The 18,312-nt window shown below is 30.3% G+C and overlaps 1 protein-coding gene across 2 annotated transcripts in view; it reads left to right on the forward strand.

Moving 5' to 3' along the window:
- Window positions 1–18,312, forward strand: part of LOC139514722 (uncharacterized) — a 50,485-nt gene that overhangs the window by 9,393 nt on the left and 22,780 nt on the right. The window contains exons 3-4 of one of the 2 annotated variants that reach the window (XM_071304325.1): window positions 9,743–9,819; window positions 11,330–11,720. The exons of the other annotated variant lie outside the window; for it this stretch is intronic. Coding sequence (XP_071160426.1) covers window positions 9,743–9,819; window positions 11,330–11,514 — 262 coding nt within the window. The 3' untranslated portion in view covers window positions 11,515–11,720. Of the gene's footprint in view, window positions 1–9,742; window positions 9,820–11,329; window positions 11,721–18,312 lie in introns of those variants that run through there. 2 annotated transcript variants of the gene reach the window in all.

An 18,312-nucleotide genomic window follows, 5' to 3' on the forward strand; every position in this document is an offset into this window, starting at 1 on the left:
GTATTTTTATATATTGATTAATATAAAACTGTTATATAATTATTTAGTTTTTTGTTCTCCTTAAAGAGTGTGCGTTATACATCCATTCTTTTTATATTTTGTTCACTTTACTTGTTGAAAATTAAAATATTTACTAATATATAGACACGATTCTCGAGGTGTGTCTCTCCGGAAGTGTGCCTAGATTGACAAAAGTCATAAAATACATTTAATGTATTTTTGAAAACATTGTACAGGAACATTTTTTAGCAAACAAATCGTGCATATTGCAGATTAGCAATGCAAATAAAGACGTATTAATGATTGATATTTTCAATTTCAGTGTGTAATATATGCATAATAAAACGACCATGAATTATTAACATTTGATCTGAAATGTAATACACATAGTTAATTTTCCGGCATTTGATGGCTTAATATCCTCAGAAGAGAACAGTCTGTAATTATTTATCTCATTTAAGCCAATAGTTGTTGCTGAATGTCAGCCACATCATGAAGCAAACAAACAGAATTTATATATGACAAGTAATTATTTCAAGATGGCGTGTATATCGACTGAAACTAAAAGCTCTGCCCTGTTATTCGAAGCAAAAAAAAAGCTACATGTAAAAAAACAAAATGCCACCTCATTTCGTTACGGAAAATGTGAACGGAAAATAAGTTGACATAAAAAAAGAAGACGTGGTATGATTGCCAATGAGGCAGCTCTCCACAAGAGACCAAAATGACACAGAAATTAACAACTTTGGACTATGCGGTATGGGCTTTGCTCATTGTTGAAGGCTCATACCGCATAGTCAACAATAAAAGGCCCCGAAAAGATTTTGTAAAACAAATCAAACGAGAGCACTAACGGCCTTATTTATGTAATGTTCTCTTTCATCTGCACCAAGCGGGTCATTTCATATATCGCCATATCTTGCATACATAATCATAACATATGGTTTTGGAAGGCGCCAAATTACATTTATGAATTATAGACTTTTGACAAGGTCAACACATTATATATGCGTCTATTCAGATTATATTGAACGAAGACGAAGATATGTTCTCGCCACCTCTTATGTTGTATTTTTTTTTTGGAATTAGCAGGGAGTTTTGGCAAAACTGAGTCTCGAGCCCCCTCTTAATCAAACTGCTTATAGAACCAACAAACGCAGCTCAATCATTTTCAAAAATTCTGCTTCCGTCACTGGTAATTGAATGAGAAATCAAAAATAGAGAAAAAAAAATAGGTCCGTGTGTTTGTTTATCTAATGATATCTTCTCTATTCATTATTCATCAGATGACCGTATTGCTGTCGCCTGAATTGCCATTACGTTACCTTCGTTTTGAGATTGTAACCGATCTATAAACATGATAATAATAATTACGCGGACATTATCGAGTGAAAAATTACATTCCTTATCACTTGTTCTTAATTCATTTCACATGGATACTCCTACAAATATATTTTTTGAACATAAATTAATAATATGAAAATGTCGTTAAACTCGTTAGAAACATAAATAAAGTAAACAATCTTTAATATTTATACACACGTACGTGGGACATTGAATGTTTTGCTGGAAAATATGAATGCCCACTCAAATTCAATCTATCAGAAAAATCGAATTATTACAGAAGAGTGTCCACCATGCACTTGCACAGCACTTTAATTAATATAGTGCAATAGAATGATATACAAATGGATGAAAATTATATATACTTGTAACTGTAATTTACAAATATTAAAATAATGTATAACAAACAAAAACCAGTGTTTACTGATTTGTATCACTTCTACGATGAGGTTGAATTTATCATCCACGCACAGAAAAAATATATATCTGTACTTTAACGTCACCTTCAGGTAAAGAGATGTGATTTGGTTTTCTGAGAAAAGTGCTTGTGACCGTCTACAAGAACTTGCGGTCATCCGATGTTCAGTACTTCAGTACTTTGATTCATATCTTTATCATAAAGATGTTCTCAAAAATTAATAAAACATAACAAGCGTTTTATATTTTTTACAATTAATGTCTTATTATTCTTATTTTATCTTGATTCATTTTGAGAACTCAAATCGTATCAATGACATACTTCACATTTAAAGATTTTTGAAAACTGGGAGTTAGCTGGCAATTGTTTCATGGTGCTTTAAACGGATGAACAAGATGGTTCCGAAATTCCAACAATACAAAACATGACAAGTGAACATTCTTAAGTTATAATCAGTAGCAGGAAAATTACAAAAGAATTTAAGCCTTCCCTTTCGTGTTAAAGTCTGTCACAGTTTTCCTTTCGTTATATTAGGTGATTTTTTAAAGAATTTTGACTAAATATGTTACGTCGATTTCAAGCCAAACACGATTACATTAATTCAAGATTGTGTCCACACTTTGAGGATAATTTGGATTGAATCATATGAACTTCATGCCTCGCTAGCTATTAATAATAAAAAAAAACGTCTCGCTTTAACAGTAGCCGAGAAAAGGGGGACTGATATATCTAAAAATGGCAATATTAAACGGAAACTGTCAAAACATATTTTAGAATGATAACATTAAGATCCAATAGAATATATTGTATGAAATTTTATATTTTTTAAAATAAGATTTCTCAGAATAATGATGTGCAGCAAATATCTTTTATGAACATTTTGCTTAATTGTGTATTTAGCTATATTTATCGAACCATTCGCGTTCATAACTAAACGCATCGAAGCTTACCGTTTATACCGTATATCCCGCAATAATATTCATTGAATTTATGACTCTCCGTTCGGAAAATAGGTTGATGTTTCTAATTTATACGACGACATTCGTTGAAATATTGAACAAAAAGATAAATTCACATCAACAACTGTGGAATAATGTATTGATTATAAATGTACTTTATCGGTAAACGTGAAATTTATTTTGTACGAGCTTTAGAAACAGGACGAAAAGCGAGGTTTGCCGAATTTTCTCCTGTTTCGCAGCGAGAACTAATACATAACTAGTTTACAATTTACACCTGGTATTTGAGCATAGTGTGTTTAAATCTTATCCATTGTCTCTGTTTTTTACAATTATTGAAACGCGGACTCGAAGAAAACCCAAAAAAGAACTATTACCCAGAAAGAAATATCCATATTACCGATTGATCAACATGGAATCGGGTAGCAGGAAAATTTATTTGTACTTATACAAACAAAGCAAAAAAAAATGTTGTTTACCTGTTATTTGTATACAATAACTAGCTAATTTCAGGAGAAAAGCGAATTACTTAACTGTAACCATTTTTTAAACTGGTGAAAAATTAAATGGGGTAAAAAAATAAATAGATTAGCTGACTATGCGGTATGGTTTTTTTTAATTCTGTGTCATTTGGTCTCTCGTTGAGAATTGTCTCATTGGCATTCATACCACATCTTTTTTTTTTTATCGATAGTCAGTTTTTTTCTGAAATTCAAAGGGAAAATTATGTTATGATGACCATTTTAGCAAGAAAGAAATTACAATTTACTAGAATATGTATTTTTTTGTATCGTTCTTGATGACACGGTTCGAAAAGTTAACGGACCAAATACGAATAAATGAAAGTCATTATCTTGAGTTTCAAGTTGCGGGATTTAATTTCGAGTATGGCCAGTGAAGATGAAACAAGGCTGATAACCCTTTCATTCAGAAAAAAATATGTGTATGCGTCATTTGTGTGGATTACAGGCTAAGGGAGTTTTTAATATGAACAACAATTGTATTTTAGAGAAATTGCAGCTTTTTGTTACATCCTTCTACCTGTCTGATCCAAAATCGGATCAAATTTTTCCAACATCCCTGTTAGTTTAAAAAAAAATTCAGATAAGAGGGGCGGGTCACCTAACCACCCCTTTTCAGGACACCCACCCGTCTCAACACGCCTTGTCAGGGACGGAGGAAATAATAAGTCTTAGGAAGGTTATTCAGAATAATATTCACAACTGTTAAAGGAAATGAACGAAAATAAAATCTTAAACATTTTGTAGGATTCCTTAGCTGCTACATGAATCTTTGGAGACGTCATTACATTTGTAGCATTAATCTAGTACACGTTTCTCGCTAGATGAAAACTCTACTGGGATGGTAATAACAAATCATCCTGGTCTCGTGTGAAGAGTTGTCACATTGGCATTCGTACCACATCTTCCTTTTTATATCGTATTGTTCCTTTCGGTTGCACCTCTTGAAAACTAGAGTCGTGTCTGTATATTTGTTACAATTTTCAACAAGTAAAGTGAACAAATTTTCAAAGCATGGATGCATAACGCACACTCTTAAAGTAGAGCAAAATAATTTCCCATAAAACTAGATACATTGTATGTATATAGCATTTTTACACCAATCAATATAATTAATATACAAATCCACAGTTTGTAAGAAAGGTCAAACTTTTAATTTTCTTCATTTTCAAAATGCATTTCATTGATGCATTTTGTTTTAATCTATGTCAAAAGGGCGTTTACCAGAACGTAATAGATGTTTGCACATAACGTAATAGTTGTTTGCACATAACGTAATAGGTGTTTGCACATAACGTAATAGATGTTTAGACATAATGTAATAGGCATTTGCACATAACTTACACGGTGTTTGCACATAATGTAAGCGGTATTTGCACATAACGTAATAGTGTTTGCACATAATGATGTAGTTTTTATACATAACTTAATAGGTATTTGCACATAACGTAATAGGTGTTTACACATAAGTAAACGATGTTTGCACACAGGGTGGACGATGTTTGCACATAAGGTAAACGAGGTTTGCACAAAACGTATTAGTTGTTTGCAAATAATGTAAAAGGCATTTGCACATGACGTAACGAATGCTCACAAAGAGTATCAATTGTTCGGCAAAACGCATATGAATTATACCATGATGTATTGTGATTTTCATTGGAGATACATATGTATAAACACAACATAACGCAAAAAGACAATGATATCATGAGATTTACATAGAACAAAGGTGTATCAAAACAAAACCTTTAGAACATTTGACATAACAATCACATTTGAGACAGGACGCAATTATTAACTGACTTACGTAAAAGAAGAATAGACACAACATAGATGAAATATGAGAGAATGTAAAGGTGGTTGATCATAAAGTTTCGAAGTATTCGCAGAATATATAGTAGTTACAGCATAATGTAATGCATATTTTACACAAAGAAGTTTAGCAATGACAAATCATACTACTGTTTGACCAAACAAATAACTAATTTGAGATAACACAGAAATGACGTGTCAGAAAATAAAGGCATCTGCACATAACATAAAGAAGATATGACAGGACGTAAAGGCAAATCGACAAAACACATTAAATATTTACACTATAAGACAGTTCCGGCGTTCCATACAAATAAACTCATCATAGATACCAGGATTGAAATGTTTATATTGACGCCAAACGCACGTTTCGTCTACAAAAGACTCAAAAGCATATGTTTCCTTTTGTATATTGACATTTTGGTCTATTTAGAAAAAAGGAAATTAACCAAAATGCCGAAAATGTCTTAAGCAAATACCGATATCAAAAGTTTAAACACACCAAGCGAATGGATAACAACTGTCATATTTCTGACTAGGAGTAGATTACCTTAGCTGTAGTTTGCACAACTTTTTGGAATTTTGGGTCCTCAATGCTCTTCAACGTTGTATTTGTTTGACTTTATAACTGTTTTGATCTGAGCGTCACTGATGAGTCTTATGTAGACGAAACGCGCGTCTGGCGTATTAAATTATAATCCTGGTACATTTGATAACGATTGGTACATTCATTATCTTATGTAGAAAATGGTTGTTTGAACCTCGTTAATTTGATGGCCAAACTAGCCACTTATATGGCAAGTTTTATAGATTTCCAGGAGTAAGTGTATCTGCATAATAAAACGGACATACCCTATGTAACAAAGTTACTATCATCATTATATGCGTAATCATATCTTTAGAAGTTAAGGGAAGTATATCATCTATTCATATGAACGTATATATACCTACATAGAGGATTTGTCAGTCAGACAAAAGTACCATAGTTTATCTACCTACCACGTGAGACTACACATGACCAATGCATTGTGTGAAGGAACAATATAACGTAACACATGTTGCTGATGTCAGCTGAGTGTTTTGATATATAAACTGTGTTATTTTCAAACTTTGGGGGGATTGACTTCAAAACCACTATACGAACATTGTCCTCAAAATGTATTATTATATCATAAACATGCTTAAAAGTCTTCAAGTTATCGAGAGAAAAAATACATTAAGATTAAAAGATGTATCAGTTTACACAAGTTTACTTGTATAGGAATGCGCGTAATTGTGATCAAAAGATTTTGTGATCAAAGTAATGTACCAGAGCAATCTTTCAATCTTCAATCACACATAAAACAGTTGACTGGCACCAAAAATAAGAAAGTAAGGAATTTGATATTTTAACAAAATACTCAACAATAGCTTTTCCAAATACTACTATAATAATGGGAATAACAGAAAGGTCACGTATCGACCAGTATTTGCTTTTTTCTACAAAAGTATTTTTCTGATGGATAAGGGTCACTTGAGCTTTTTTTTTTTTTTTAACAGTTCTCATGTTTTATTGATAGTTTTTCACATTTGTTAGTTGATACATCAAATACCGGTACCTTATCCCGGCCTCGTTAACCGTTAGCAGTATATAATAAATTTTGTTAGTATTTGTTAGTTTAATTTGTGTTTGAAACATACATTTTTAATTATAATATAATCTGACTGATTGTTAGTCAATTACAAATAGAAAAAAAAATACAATATAAGCATATATAATTGCAAATCATTCACATTTATAATTACGTAATTTTGTACCGTATTTGACCCTTACTTTAACATCCTCATTATTGAATCAATCTACCTGACACATATTGCTCGTTTAGAAAAATCGTGCAGATGTCTTAATGTGATCAGATAATCGTAACTTGACGTGATTGAGGGATAATATACTTCACGTGTTAATCTTTTCGCTTTTGGATTATTATCAAAAGGTGAGATATTTTATGTTTATTATTATAGAAATATGAATTTATTATCTTTGTACTTAATCTGTACCTTATTGTGTTTTGATTTAAGTTTTAGAATAGGTGTAATTTAAGGGTTTTTCTTTACGGCCGCTGAGGTGTCGATTTTTATATTTTATAATCTAACAGTTTAAAGATTTTTTTGAAATTTGCGAATTAAATTACTTTTCCTTTTTTTTACACATCTGTTAACTTCAAAACATAATTCAAATTCTTTTTTAAAGATATTGTATATGTCGGCGGATTTTGTTCTTTGCTCCGACGTGTAAAATGATTTGTAAATTGAGAAACCTATCAACGTTATAATAAGATTTATGTCATTATAATGTCGGTCTCCTATTTTATATCCAAAGACTATATCTATTAAGTTTATTTTCTTACAGAAGTTTATGATATTCATTTTTTCTGTTATTTTATTCCACAAATCTTTTAAAAATTTACAGTCGATAAAAAAATGTTGATAATTGTCTGTGCATTTGCATAAAGTACACTCTGACGTATTATATATTTTCCATTTAAAAAGATTTTCTGTGTTCGGCAATATATAGCTAAATAGTTTCCATTTATATACTTTAAGTTTGTTTGTGTATATTTCTTTGTTTGTAAATGATAAGGAGTGTTTAATTTGTAATGGTTTTACGCCTAATAATTTTTGCCATTTTATTAATCCAATGTTTGGAGTTATTTTGTTTTTTAAAAAATATTGATATACGGTTTTGTTATCTAGATCTGCTAAATTTATTTCTGTTTCATTCATTCTGATTATTTTTTCGTTAATATTAACGCGGGTTTTAACAGATTTATTTGTTTTCAGGATATCTATCCAACATTTTGGAATAGCTTTTTTTAATATTGATAGTTCGGCTATCCTGTTGTGTTTTATTTCTAACTTACGCAGTATTGTCTTTTCGTTGATTTGACCGTTTTCGTCAATTATTTCATTTATATAGATTATATTGCTTCCGATCCAATTGAGCATCAATAATGGTTTATTTTTTATTTTTATGTTTTTATTACCCCATATAATTTCTTTGCGTATTTCTCTAAAGTTAGTGGGTGATTTAGTTTGACCTCCACCTTTCCGTATCCAACATTTTTACAATATCCAGATAAAATTCTGGTAGTTCAGTTGTTATTTTAAGTGGTTTTAAATTTTTAAGTTCTAAATTCATTTTGAAGATAAGGAAGTTTTTCCCGTATTTATCAAAAAAGAATCTCGGAATAATTGACCAATTTTCATGTTTAGACTCCATTAGTCTTGATACCCATTTAATTTTAAGTGTGTTGAAGTAGCTGTCGATATCTATCATATTAAGTCCTCCCGTACTGTAATCTGCTATGAGAGTTGACCTTTTTAATTTATCTTGTTTACCGTTCCAGATGAAATTAAAAATTTCTTTTTCTAGGTTGTCGCTATACATTTTATTTATGACTGTCATACTTGCTAAGTATGTAAATTGTGGGATGATAAGTGATTTGATAATAAGAATTTTACCGATCATCGTAAGATGTCTTTTTTCCCAAGATTTCATGAGTTTTTTTGCTTTTTCAAACTTATTTTCCCAATTTAATTTTGCGCATTCTGCTTAATTTGTGCCGAAATACAATCCCAACACTTTAACGGGTTTATCTGTGAATTTTATATTATCTACCTTATCTTTACAATTTTTTAGTTTTCCTATCCAAATGCCTTCCGTTTTGTTTTTATTTAATTTAAGACCAGAAAATGTGCCAAATATTTCAATAACGTTTAATGCTGCTATAATTTCATTTTTTGATTAAATAAAAAGAGTGGTATCATCTGCTAACTGGGAAATTTTCAAATTATGTTTTGAATGGTCAAGTTTGATTTCAAAACCTTTAATGTTATAATCATTCCTTAATTTACATGCCATAATTTCAACTGCGATCACGAAGATCATGGAAGAGCAGGGGCATCCTTGACGCACCCCCCTTTTTAGACTAATTGGTGCAGAAACCCATCCATTATTGAACACTGAGCTATTTATATCAGAATATAACGTCTTGATCCAGTTAATAAATGAACTATTAAAGCCGAAATGTTCGAGAGTTTGGTACATAAAGGTCCATTTTAAGGTATCAAATGCTTTTGAAAAGTCTAGAAACAAAATTGCACCTTCAACATTAAATTTGTCGGCGTAATCTATGATGTCTTGTATTTGTCTGAGATTGAAGCCAATATATCGTTTTTTTATATATCCTGTTTGGTCTGCATTTATTATTAAATTTAGTACATTTTTTATTCTTTGAGCTAATGTGTAAGATAGTATTTTATAGTCCGAGTTTAATAAGGAGATTGGCCTATAATTTGAAAGATCTAGTGGATCATTCTTTTTGTATATAAGATTAAGAATACTTTGTCTTTGAGAAAATGGTAGCTTTTGCCTGTCGTAGCTTGTATTAAAGATGTTAACAAGGATTGGACCTAATGATTGCCAAAACTTTTTATAGAAATTAATGATTGCCAAAACTTTTTATAGAAATTAAAGATCATACAAGGTCACTTGAGCTTTTCAGATGATCTTTTAAGATGATGATAGATATATTAATATTTAAATTTACAAACGATAATTGGTTACTCGCTTAAACGTTTTTTTGTGACTAATGTATTCACATATTTATACGAGAATGTTCCCAACGTAAATTATTATCTGTTTTCAGAGCTATCATTGGAGCCTGCATTGGAGCTATAGCTGGTCTGGTGTTTTTCATCGTCCTCATATACCTGTGCTGTAGATGTAAGTACCTAAGTATTACTAAAATGCACAGACAGAATAACAATGAATAACAAATTAGTAATTGTTATGACTTTAATAGAAGATAATGTCTTAAGACAACATATACTGTCTTATTAAACATCTAAAAGAGGGGCGATAGATGCCAGAGTGACATTTAAACTCATAAATCGAAAATAAACTGACAACGCAATGATCATTATAGGTGATTATCATAGTTATTAGAGTAAAGTCGAATATGCACCAAAATTAACATAAATGAACTATATATATTTATAAATATTAAAATTTGAAATATGCTAGAGTTTTAGAGTATTATTAAATGCGACGATTACATAAAAAAATCTAGTTCAAGCTTATGATGGTAAAATGGCTGCAGAGAAAGAGACAATAACCAATTATGCATCAAGGTTTCAAAAGTTTTTCAAGAAAAACCAAAATAGTGGGAAAGGCTTTGCACATGAATAAGGGATGATCTTTTTTTCACAATGTTAAAATGAGAATAGTTTCGATATTGTAAACAAAATATATGAGCATGTGTACACTAAAATGATAAACTCATAACATAATGTGATCAATCAGAACAAACTTAATATGTATTGTTATACGGTCATGCACATGGGTAATTCTACATCCTGTTTCAACATCTGATGTTTGTGAGACTGTCAATAAGTTGGATGTGTCCTGATATTGAGTCTCTTAGTGTTTGTGAGACTGTCAATAAGTTAGATGTGTCCTGATATTGAGTCTCTAAGTAGTGAGACTGTCAATTAGTTGGATGTGTCCTGATATTGAGTCTCTTAGTAGTGACATCTGATGTTTGTGAGACTGTCAATTAGTTGGATGTGTCCTGATATTGAGTCTCTTAGTAGTGATAACTAGCTCTATCTGTTAGTAAGCAATAATTCTTAGATTGTTTATTGTCTTGGTTAATTTTGTCTTCTTGGCAGATTTTCCCTCATTTCTTCGTGATGATCTGACGATTGAGGCCTTTCCTATATATATTTTAAAATTAATTATTGATCAGTATTGTGTTGTGCCATTGCATCACTGCCCTATGATATGAATAGATTTACTCTCACATTTATGTTTAACCCCGTAAAGCGTCTGTATCAAATTAGAAATACACTTAGCTGTGGCAGATATTAGTTGCCGTCTTCAATGTTCTGTTTTTGTCTATATGTTAAAGCATAAACTATGCTGCTGTTTTAAACTTCAATCAGGCCTTTTTTTCTCTTTTGACCTGTTTTGCATTATGGCATGCAAGGGACTTTAATGGTTCATTATACAATATGGATTTTGCTCATTGTTAGTGACTTATAGTCAATTTACCTCATCTTTTGGTCTGTTCTGGATAGTTGTTTCATTTGCTATCATACAACGTTCATATATCTGAGTTACTTTATTTCACATTATTTTGAAAAATTAAAATAAACATTCATAATAAAAAGAAATTGTAATAGCCGAAATCAAAGTCATCTTTTAACTTGTAAAATTTTATTTTTTTAAACAGCAAAGAAAGGCACAGTTGGAACTGTTGTAAATCATCCGGGTGCCCACACCACAGTAGTTGGACAACAACAGTATGGTCAGCAAGCTTATGGTCAACCGCCTGCATACGGTCAACCACAGTATGGACAATCAAGCGGGTTCGCTCAGCCAGCCTCTGATCCAGTATATCCACCTACTAAACAATAACGTGTGTTACAGCTACTTTTAAGACCTAAGCGTTTGTTATATTTATAGAAATGTTATTGCGTGGATTTTACCTTACTGATTTACATATGAATGTTTCCGTTATACAGTTAATATAAGAAATTGAAAATTTTATCCTGCTACAGGCCGTCTAATTGATAAATAGTAAAACTATATAGGTTTCATTAAAAAAAAAAAACACTCCAAAACTAGACTTCCTTTGAATTCATAGCTTCAAGGCAGATTTTACACAGTATGTATGTGTACATGCCTAATTTGAATAAGAACACCCCATTTAAACTTATGCACATAATTTTTGATGACAATGTTTATACTTGTTAACAAAATGTGTACTAATGACGAACATCAGGCACAACATTTAAATGACATTGAAAACAGTGTCAAGTTAATTAAAGTTGACCAAGATAAAAATTTTAGTCACGTTCATAACAAAATACAAAGTCTCGCCGATAGAGTAAAAGATTCACCAAGCCGTACACAGTGCAACGCCAAACACTTTGAAGTGGAAAAATCAAATGAAAATATAGATGATCGTAGTGTTAACAGCAACACAGCCAATACATCAAAGACATATATAGATCAATCACATACAACAATAAGAAACTCTCAAATATTTCCAGACGAACGGAAAGAAAAAACATTGATAATAGGAAGTTCCATAATTAAAGGCATTGATACAAACAAAGTTGGAAAAGATGTTCACATACGAACTAATAGAGGCGCAACAGTACCAACATTAACAGAAAAGAATCTAATATACAACATTACAAAAGTATTATTTTAGTTGTTGGTGGAAATGACGCCTCGTCAAGGATACATCCAGATGCTTTCAAAGAAAAATATGATGATGTGATAAAAACTGTCAAATCAATAAACCCAGGCATAAACATTGCTGTATCTGAGATTTGTCCAAGACGGAATGTTGATACAGAAATTTATAATGCAATATTACACAGGGTTTCTACTGAACATAAGTTAAAAATCATCAAACAAGCAGATGCATTTGTCTCCAGAGGCGGCGATCTCGTTTCTTCTTACTACCACCGTGATGGCATACACCTGACTAATCAGGGTACAATTCTTTTACTTAGGAACATAAACAGAGTTGTAAACATTTTCAACAGAACAACTATTTCTCAGTCCAATAATGAAAGTAATGAACAGCTTGGTAAAAGACAAACCATTGCAAATACATTCAATGGTATCTGCTTTAATTGTGGCTTTTATGGTCATCATTGTAAAGACTGTCACACACTTTAGGATAAATCTGATGTATTTCAATTTGTAGACAAATTATCAAATCATAGTAAATCATTACTACTTCATAACAATTTCGATATACTTCTCAATTTATGTCCAAATTGTAATACATCAAAATGTATATGTACTCAAAAATGTATGTCTGTAGCTAAAAATTTTGAAAACAAAAGTTCTAGAGAAAATTGTCATAAATCAAAAAATGGTATATGTGCTTATAGCCTCAGCTCAAAACCTAATTATAATAGAAACAAACATTATCAAAAAAACTGTCTTAATCTAAAATGTAAAGGTTTCAATGCTGTATGCCTTAATGTTCGACATATTCTATCTAAATTTGACGAGTTAAAAAATATGATTACTATAAACAACAAATATTTTAGATGTATTTGGATTAGTTGAAACATTCTTAAAACCTGACATTAACAATGAACAATGTAAAGTGCCGGGATACAAAATTTTCAGAAAAGATCGCCAGTGTAAGGATGGTGGTGGCCTATTGGTTTACATCAAAGATTCTATTGCAGTTAAAAATAGATCTGATTTATCAATTAATACATTAGAAACTTTATGGTTAGAGGTAGAAATTCCAAAATCTAAACCTTTCTTTATTTGTACTATTTATAGACCACCAAATTCCCCTCAGTCCTGGATAGATCTTTTTGAGGAAGAATTTAATGCAGCTCTTTCAGAAAACAAAGAGATAATTTTAATGGGGGACTTTAATATTGACTTGATAAAAATTGAGAATAAAAAATGGATCAATTTCATAAACAATTTTAATCTTCAACAACAAATTTGCACTGCAACACGTATTTGTGACAAATCTGAAACTCTAATTGATCATATTTACACTACTAATCCTGAAAATATTGTCCATTGTCATGTTCCGTCATATGCTTTAAGTGACCACTATCCTGTATGCTTAAATAGAAAAATCAATATAAAGATAAAAAAAAGAAAGTCATATCGAAATAAAGTATAGGTGTTTCAAAAAATTTAATGAAGATGCCTTTTGTACAGACTTACATCAAACCCCTTTTGATATTGTTGAAATGGAAGATGATATTGATATTGCTGTCGACAAATGGTATGAACTTTTTAATCAAGTTGTTAACAAACATGCACCAATGAAAACTAAAAGAGTAAAAACATTTAAACAAGCCAAATGGTTTAATGAAGAAATTAAAAATTCCATTCAATATAGGAATATGTATCATTCAAAAAAAGATTGGGTAAACTTTAAAAAGTGGCGTAATAAAACAACGTCGTTAATATTTAATGCAAAAAAGGAATATTACCAAAACGCCATAACTAGTTCCAAAAATAGTAAAGAACTTTGGAATCATATTAAAGAGTTAAATCCAAAAGAAGATAATATTTTCCCACCTAAAATGCAGTATGAAAATCAAACGGTTTATAACAACCAAGATATTGTAAATACTCTTAATGTTCATTTTTCATCCGTAGCTGAAAAACTTATTTGGAAATAATACTTCATATATGGATTTTTCTATGCTACAAAATTTTACTAGTGAAAAATTAAAGAAAACTGAAAATTTTCATTTAAAACTCATTTCTGTTGGAGAGGTGTGTTCTCAACTAAAACATCTTAATATTAATAAATCCGCAGGTTTAGATGGAATTGGTCCCAAATTTTTAAAGCTAAGTGCAGAAATAATATCCCCATCATTAACTTTTTTAATAAACAAAAGTATAACTTCAAATCGTTTTCCGCAAAAATTAAAACTTGCAAGAGTAACTGCTATACATAAAGGAGGACCAAGAGATATTCCCTCAAACTATCGTCCAATTTCTATTTTGAATACCATATCTAAAATTTTCGAAAGACATGTATGTACACAGTTATATGAATTCCTAAACAATAATAAATTGTTACATATCGCCCAGTCAGGTTTCAGACAAGATCATTCCTGCCAAACAGCGCTAACTAAACTAATTGACGAATGGTTAAAATATTTAGATAATGGAGAAATAGTTGGTACAGTGTTTTTAGATTTCAGTAAGGCTTTTGACCTTATTAACCATGCCATACTTTTAGAAAAGTTAAAATTTTATCATATCGGAAAACATATAATAGATTGGATAAAATCATATTTGTCTGACAGACAACAAGAAGTCCAATACGCTAACATTAAATCTGATAAATCGTTTGTAAAGTATGGAGTGCCTCAAGGTTCTATTTTAGGTCCGCTGTTATTTTTAATATATATAAATGATTTACCACTTCATGTTAAACAATCCAATATGGATTTATATGCTGATGATTCAACATTGCATTTTCATGATAAAAACATTGAAAAAATAAACAGCATATTGCAAAATGATTTAAATGCTATACAATCTTGGTGTAACAATAACAGTATGAAAATCAATGCACAAAAAACTAAGTGTATGAAATTGGGTTCAAAACCAAAACTTAAACAACTATCAGAATTATGCATTACCGTCAACGAAACATGTATTGAGAATGTCCATTCTTTCAAATTACTTGGAATTGACATTGATGAAAATTTAAGCTGGGAAGATCATGTTGATCGTGTATGTAAAATAATCTCTTCTAAAGTATCACTTTTATATAAAATTAAAGTATATTTGCCAATACACACAAGGCAACTATTTTATAATGCATATATTCTACCATATATAGACTATTGTAGTTCAGTTTGGGGAAATTTATTACAAAAAGATTCAGATAGAATCATAAAAATTCAAAAAAGAGTAGCAAGAATTATACTGGAATGCGATATTTCTATTCCATCTAATTTCATGTTTTCTTCTTTAAAATGGCTATCTTTTACCAAAAGAATAAAATACCAACAATCAATTTTAATGTATAAAATTGTAAATGGGCTAACACCTGATTACTTAGCAATTCTAAATATTGATGATGTGCAACGCCACAACCTACGATCTGTCTCTAATAATGATCTTTTTGTTCCAAGGCCAAATACAAATTTTTATAAAAAATCTTTTCATTACTCTGCAACCAAAGTATGGAATAATTTACCACTCGAAATAAAAAAATGTCCTAATGTGGAATTATTCAAGAAACATAGTTATAATCATTTTCTTGAAAATTATATGCAAGTCAAATAATTTGTTTTTCTCTAACAAAACTATATCAAATATTGTCATTTATTACCCTTTGTATATTTTAGTGATTGAATTGTTGTATATACTAGTAATATATATTGTAATTTAATGTATCAATGTTAACTGTATGCATGTATTTTGTTTGAGGGCCTCAATGAAAATTAGAATTTTTCTAATTGAGTTACCCTCTTTAAATAAAGAATTTATTATTATTATAAAAATAAATACATTAGCTGACAAATTCATTATTCGTCGTTTTGACTCAAACTGTGATAAGGTATATAACTATCTCACAAGTTTTAAACAACACATGAGATTGTATAGTATCAAAATATTTGCTTATATATATTTTTTCAATTTGATTTCTATTTGATAGTTGCTCATCATTTGACATAAAAGCTAACATGAGCTGTAATATTCAAATTGTGATAAATCTCTTCCTATTAAACAGGGAGTTAAAACCAACGAAATAAGAAATAAAAGATCCTGCAAACCTTGTAGTGACATAGGAGATGGTAAATGACAACTCCTCTTAAATTGTCCCTTATACAAAACAGTTAAGAGTGGTTTGATATTTACAAGAATTTGATTAGGGAGAAAAATATTCAATCGGTTATACATTTTCTTAATCTGGATAATCGTTTAAAGCTTGACAAATATTTCATAACACAGTTTTATTTTCTCTCAATCGATTTATAACTATTGAACAGCGGTATCACTACAAACCAGTAAAAGTCTGAAATATCTGTACTCAACTGTACTGAACTTTACTCAACCAGTCTGAATTGGTCTGAAATTTACTAGATAAAACTCGACTGTAGTCTTAACCATACTTCATAGTCTGAACTTGTACGTAACCAGTTTAAATGCGTCTAAACCATGCCTTACTTAGTCTGAACCATACTCGACATAGTCTGAACCATACTTGACCTAGTCTAAACCATACTCGACATAGTCTGAACCATCCTCGACCTCGTCTGAACAATATTCGATCAGGTTTTAACCAACTTAGACCATTTCTTTTGTATCTATACATTGTACTTTTTTCAATTTAGGAAGTGGAAATTTAGACAACAATAACAAATTATAAATTAATTTTATTTAGCATTTAAACCAAATTTCACAATAAACATAATCTTACCGTAACACCATATATATAACATTTAAAAAAAAAAGATAAAACAAACTGATCAAATTATCTCAAAATTGAATTGTGACTCATATTTTCAATGTCATTCAAAAATTTTGAATCTTTCAGATATATTTTATTATTTAATACTGGACAATTTTAATCATTTAAACTTAATTCGCCTAATATAGATTTACGGTGTCAGTTGAGTAAAGTAAATAATGAGGTGATTTTTTGTTTTTATAATGAAATACTTATACCTGTAAAATAGTAAATAAAGCAACTTTCAAAAATGACACCTTTGTTTTGTAAAACAATGAATTTATAAAATCATTATAAATAACTTTTACGGAAGCGTATTAGCGCCACACACTTTTTTTTTTTAAATTTTTCTTCCTATGTTTGCGTTGTAACGCAAACCTTTGCGAAATAACGCATACTTTTGCGTTAAAACGTAAACCTTTGCGATATAATGCAAACCTTTGCGTTAAAACGCAAACCTTTGCGTTATAACGCAAACATTTGTTTTATCTTATTTCTTATTTAAGATTCAAAGGAAACAGTAGTTATTAATGGAGGAGGCTGTATATATTAAAATTTATCACCTTTGTAGTCATTGCAAAGTAAAATGCTTGAATAATTATATCATATCATTGACTAATAATGAGCAGAATAATATAAGAAGATGTGGTATGAGTGCCAAAATGAAAAATCTCCATCTAAGTCACTATTCGTAAAAGTAAACCATCATAGGCCAAAGTACGGTCTTCAACACGGAGCATTGGCTCACACTGAACAACAAACTATAAAGGCCCCCAAAACGATATCCATGTTACTACTAGTATATAAATTACAAAGAAAATTGAGTAAATTGATGTTATCCCTAAGAAAAAAATCAACCCTGCTAATATAGCTATAACCGAATATAGATATACTTCCAAAGTAAGCTCTGGTTTGAGAACTGTGTAAAGTAGGTTAGATTCAAACAAGCTACCCTTTGACAATAAATGTATAGAATGAAGATGTTTTATTAACAAAATTATGTTCTCTCTATTCAAATTGCTATCCAAGCATCTTAAAAATACTTCATTATATTGAAATGAAAATTCAATGACTTTCTATCAAAGAATCTTGATCATATTCTGAGATTTAAAAAAAATGTTTCGAAGACGAAGAGCTATAATCCAAAAGGTCCAAAAAGGTGTAGCCAAATCCGTGAAAGAAATCAGAGCTGTGCATGAGGGTAAAAGTTTAGTTTTTAGGTAAAGGAATTTAAT

This window comes from Mytilus edulis, chromosome 3 (assembly GCF_963676685.1).
Source record: "Mytilus edulis chromosome 3, xbMytEdul2.2, whole genome shotgun sequence".
Lineage (NCBI taxonomy): Eukaryota > Metazoa > Mollusca > Bivalvia > Mytilida > Mytilidae > Mytilus > Mytilus edulis.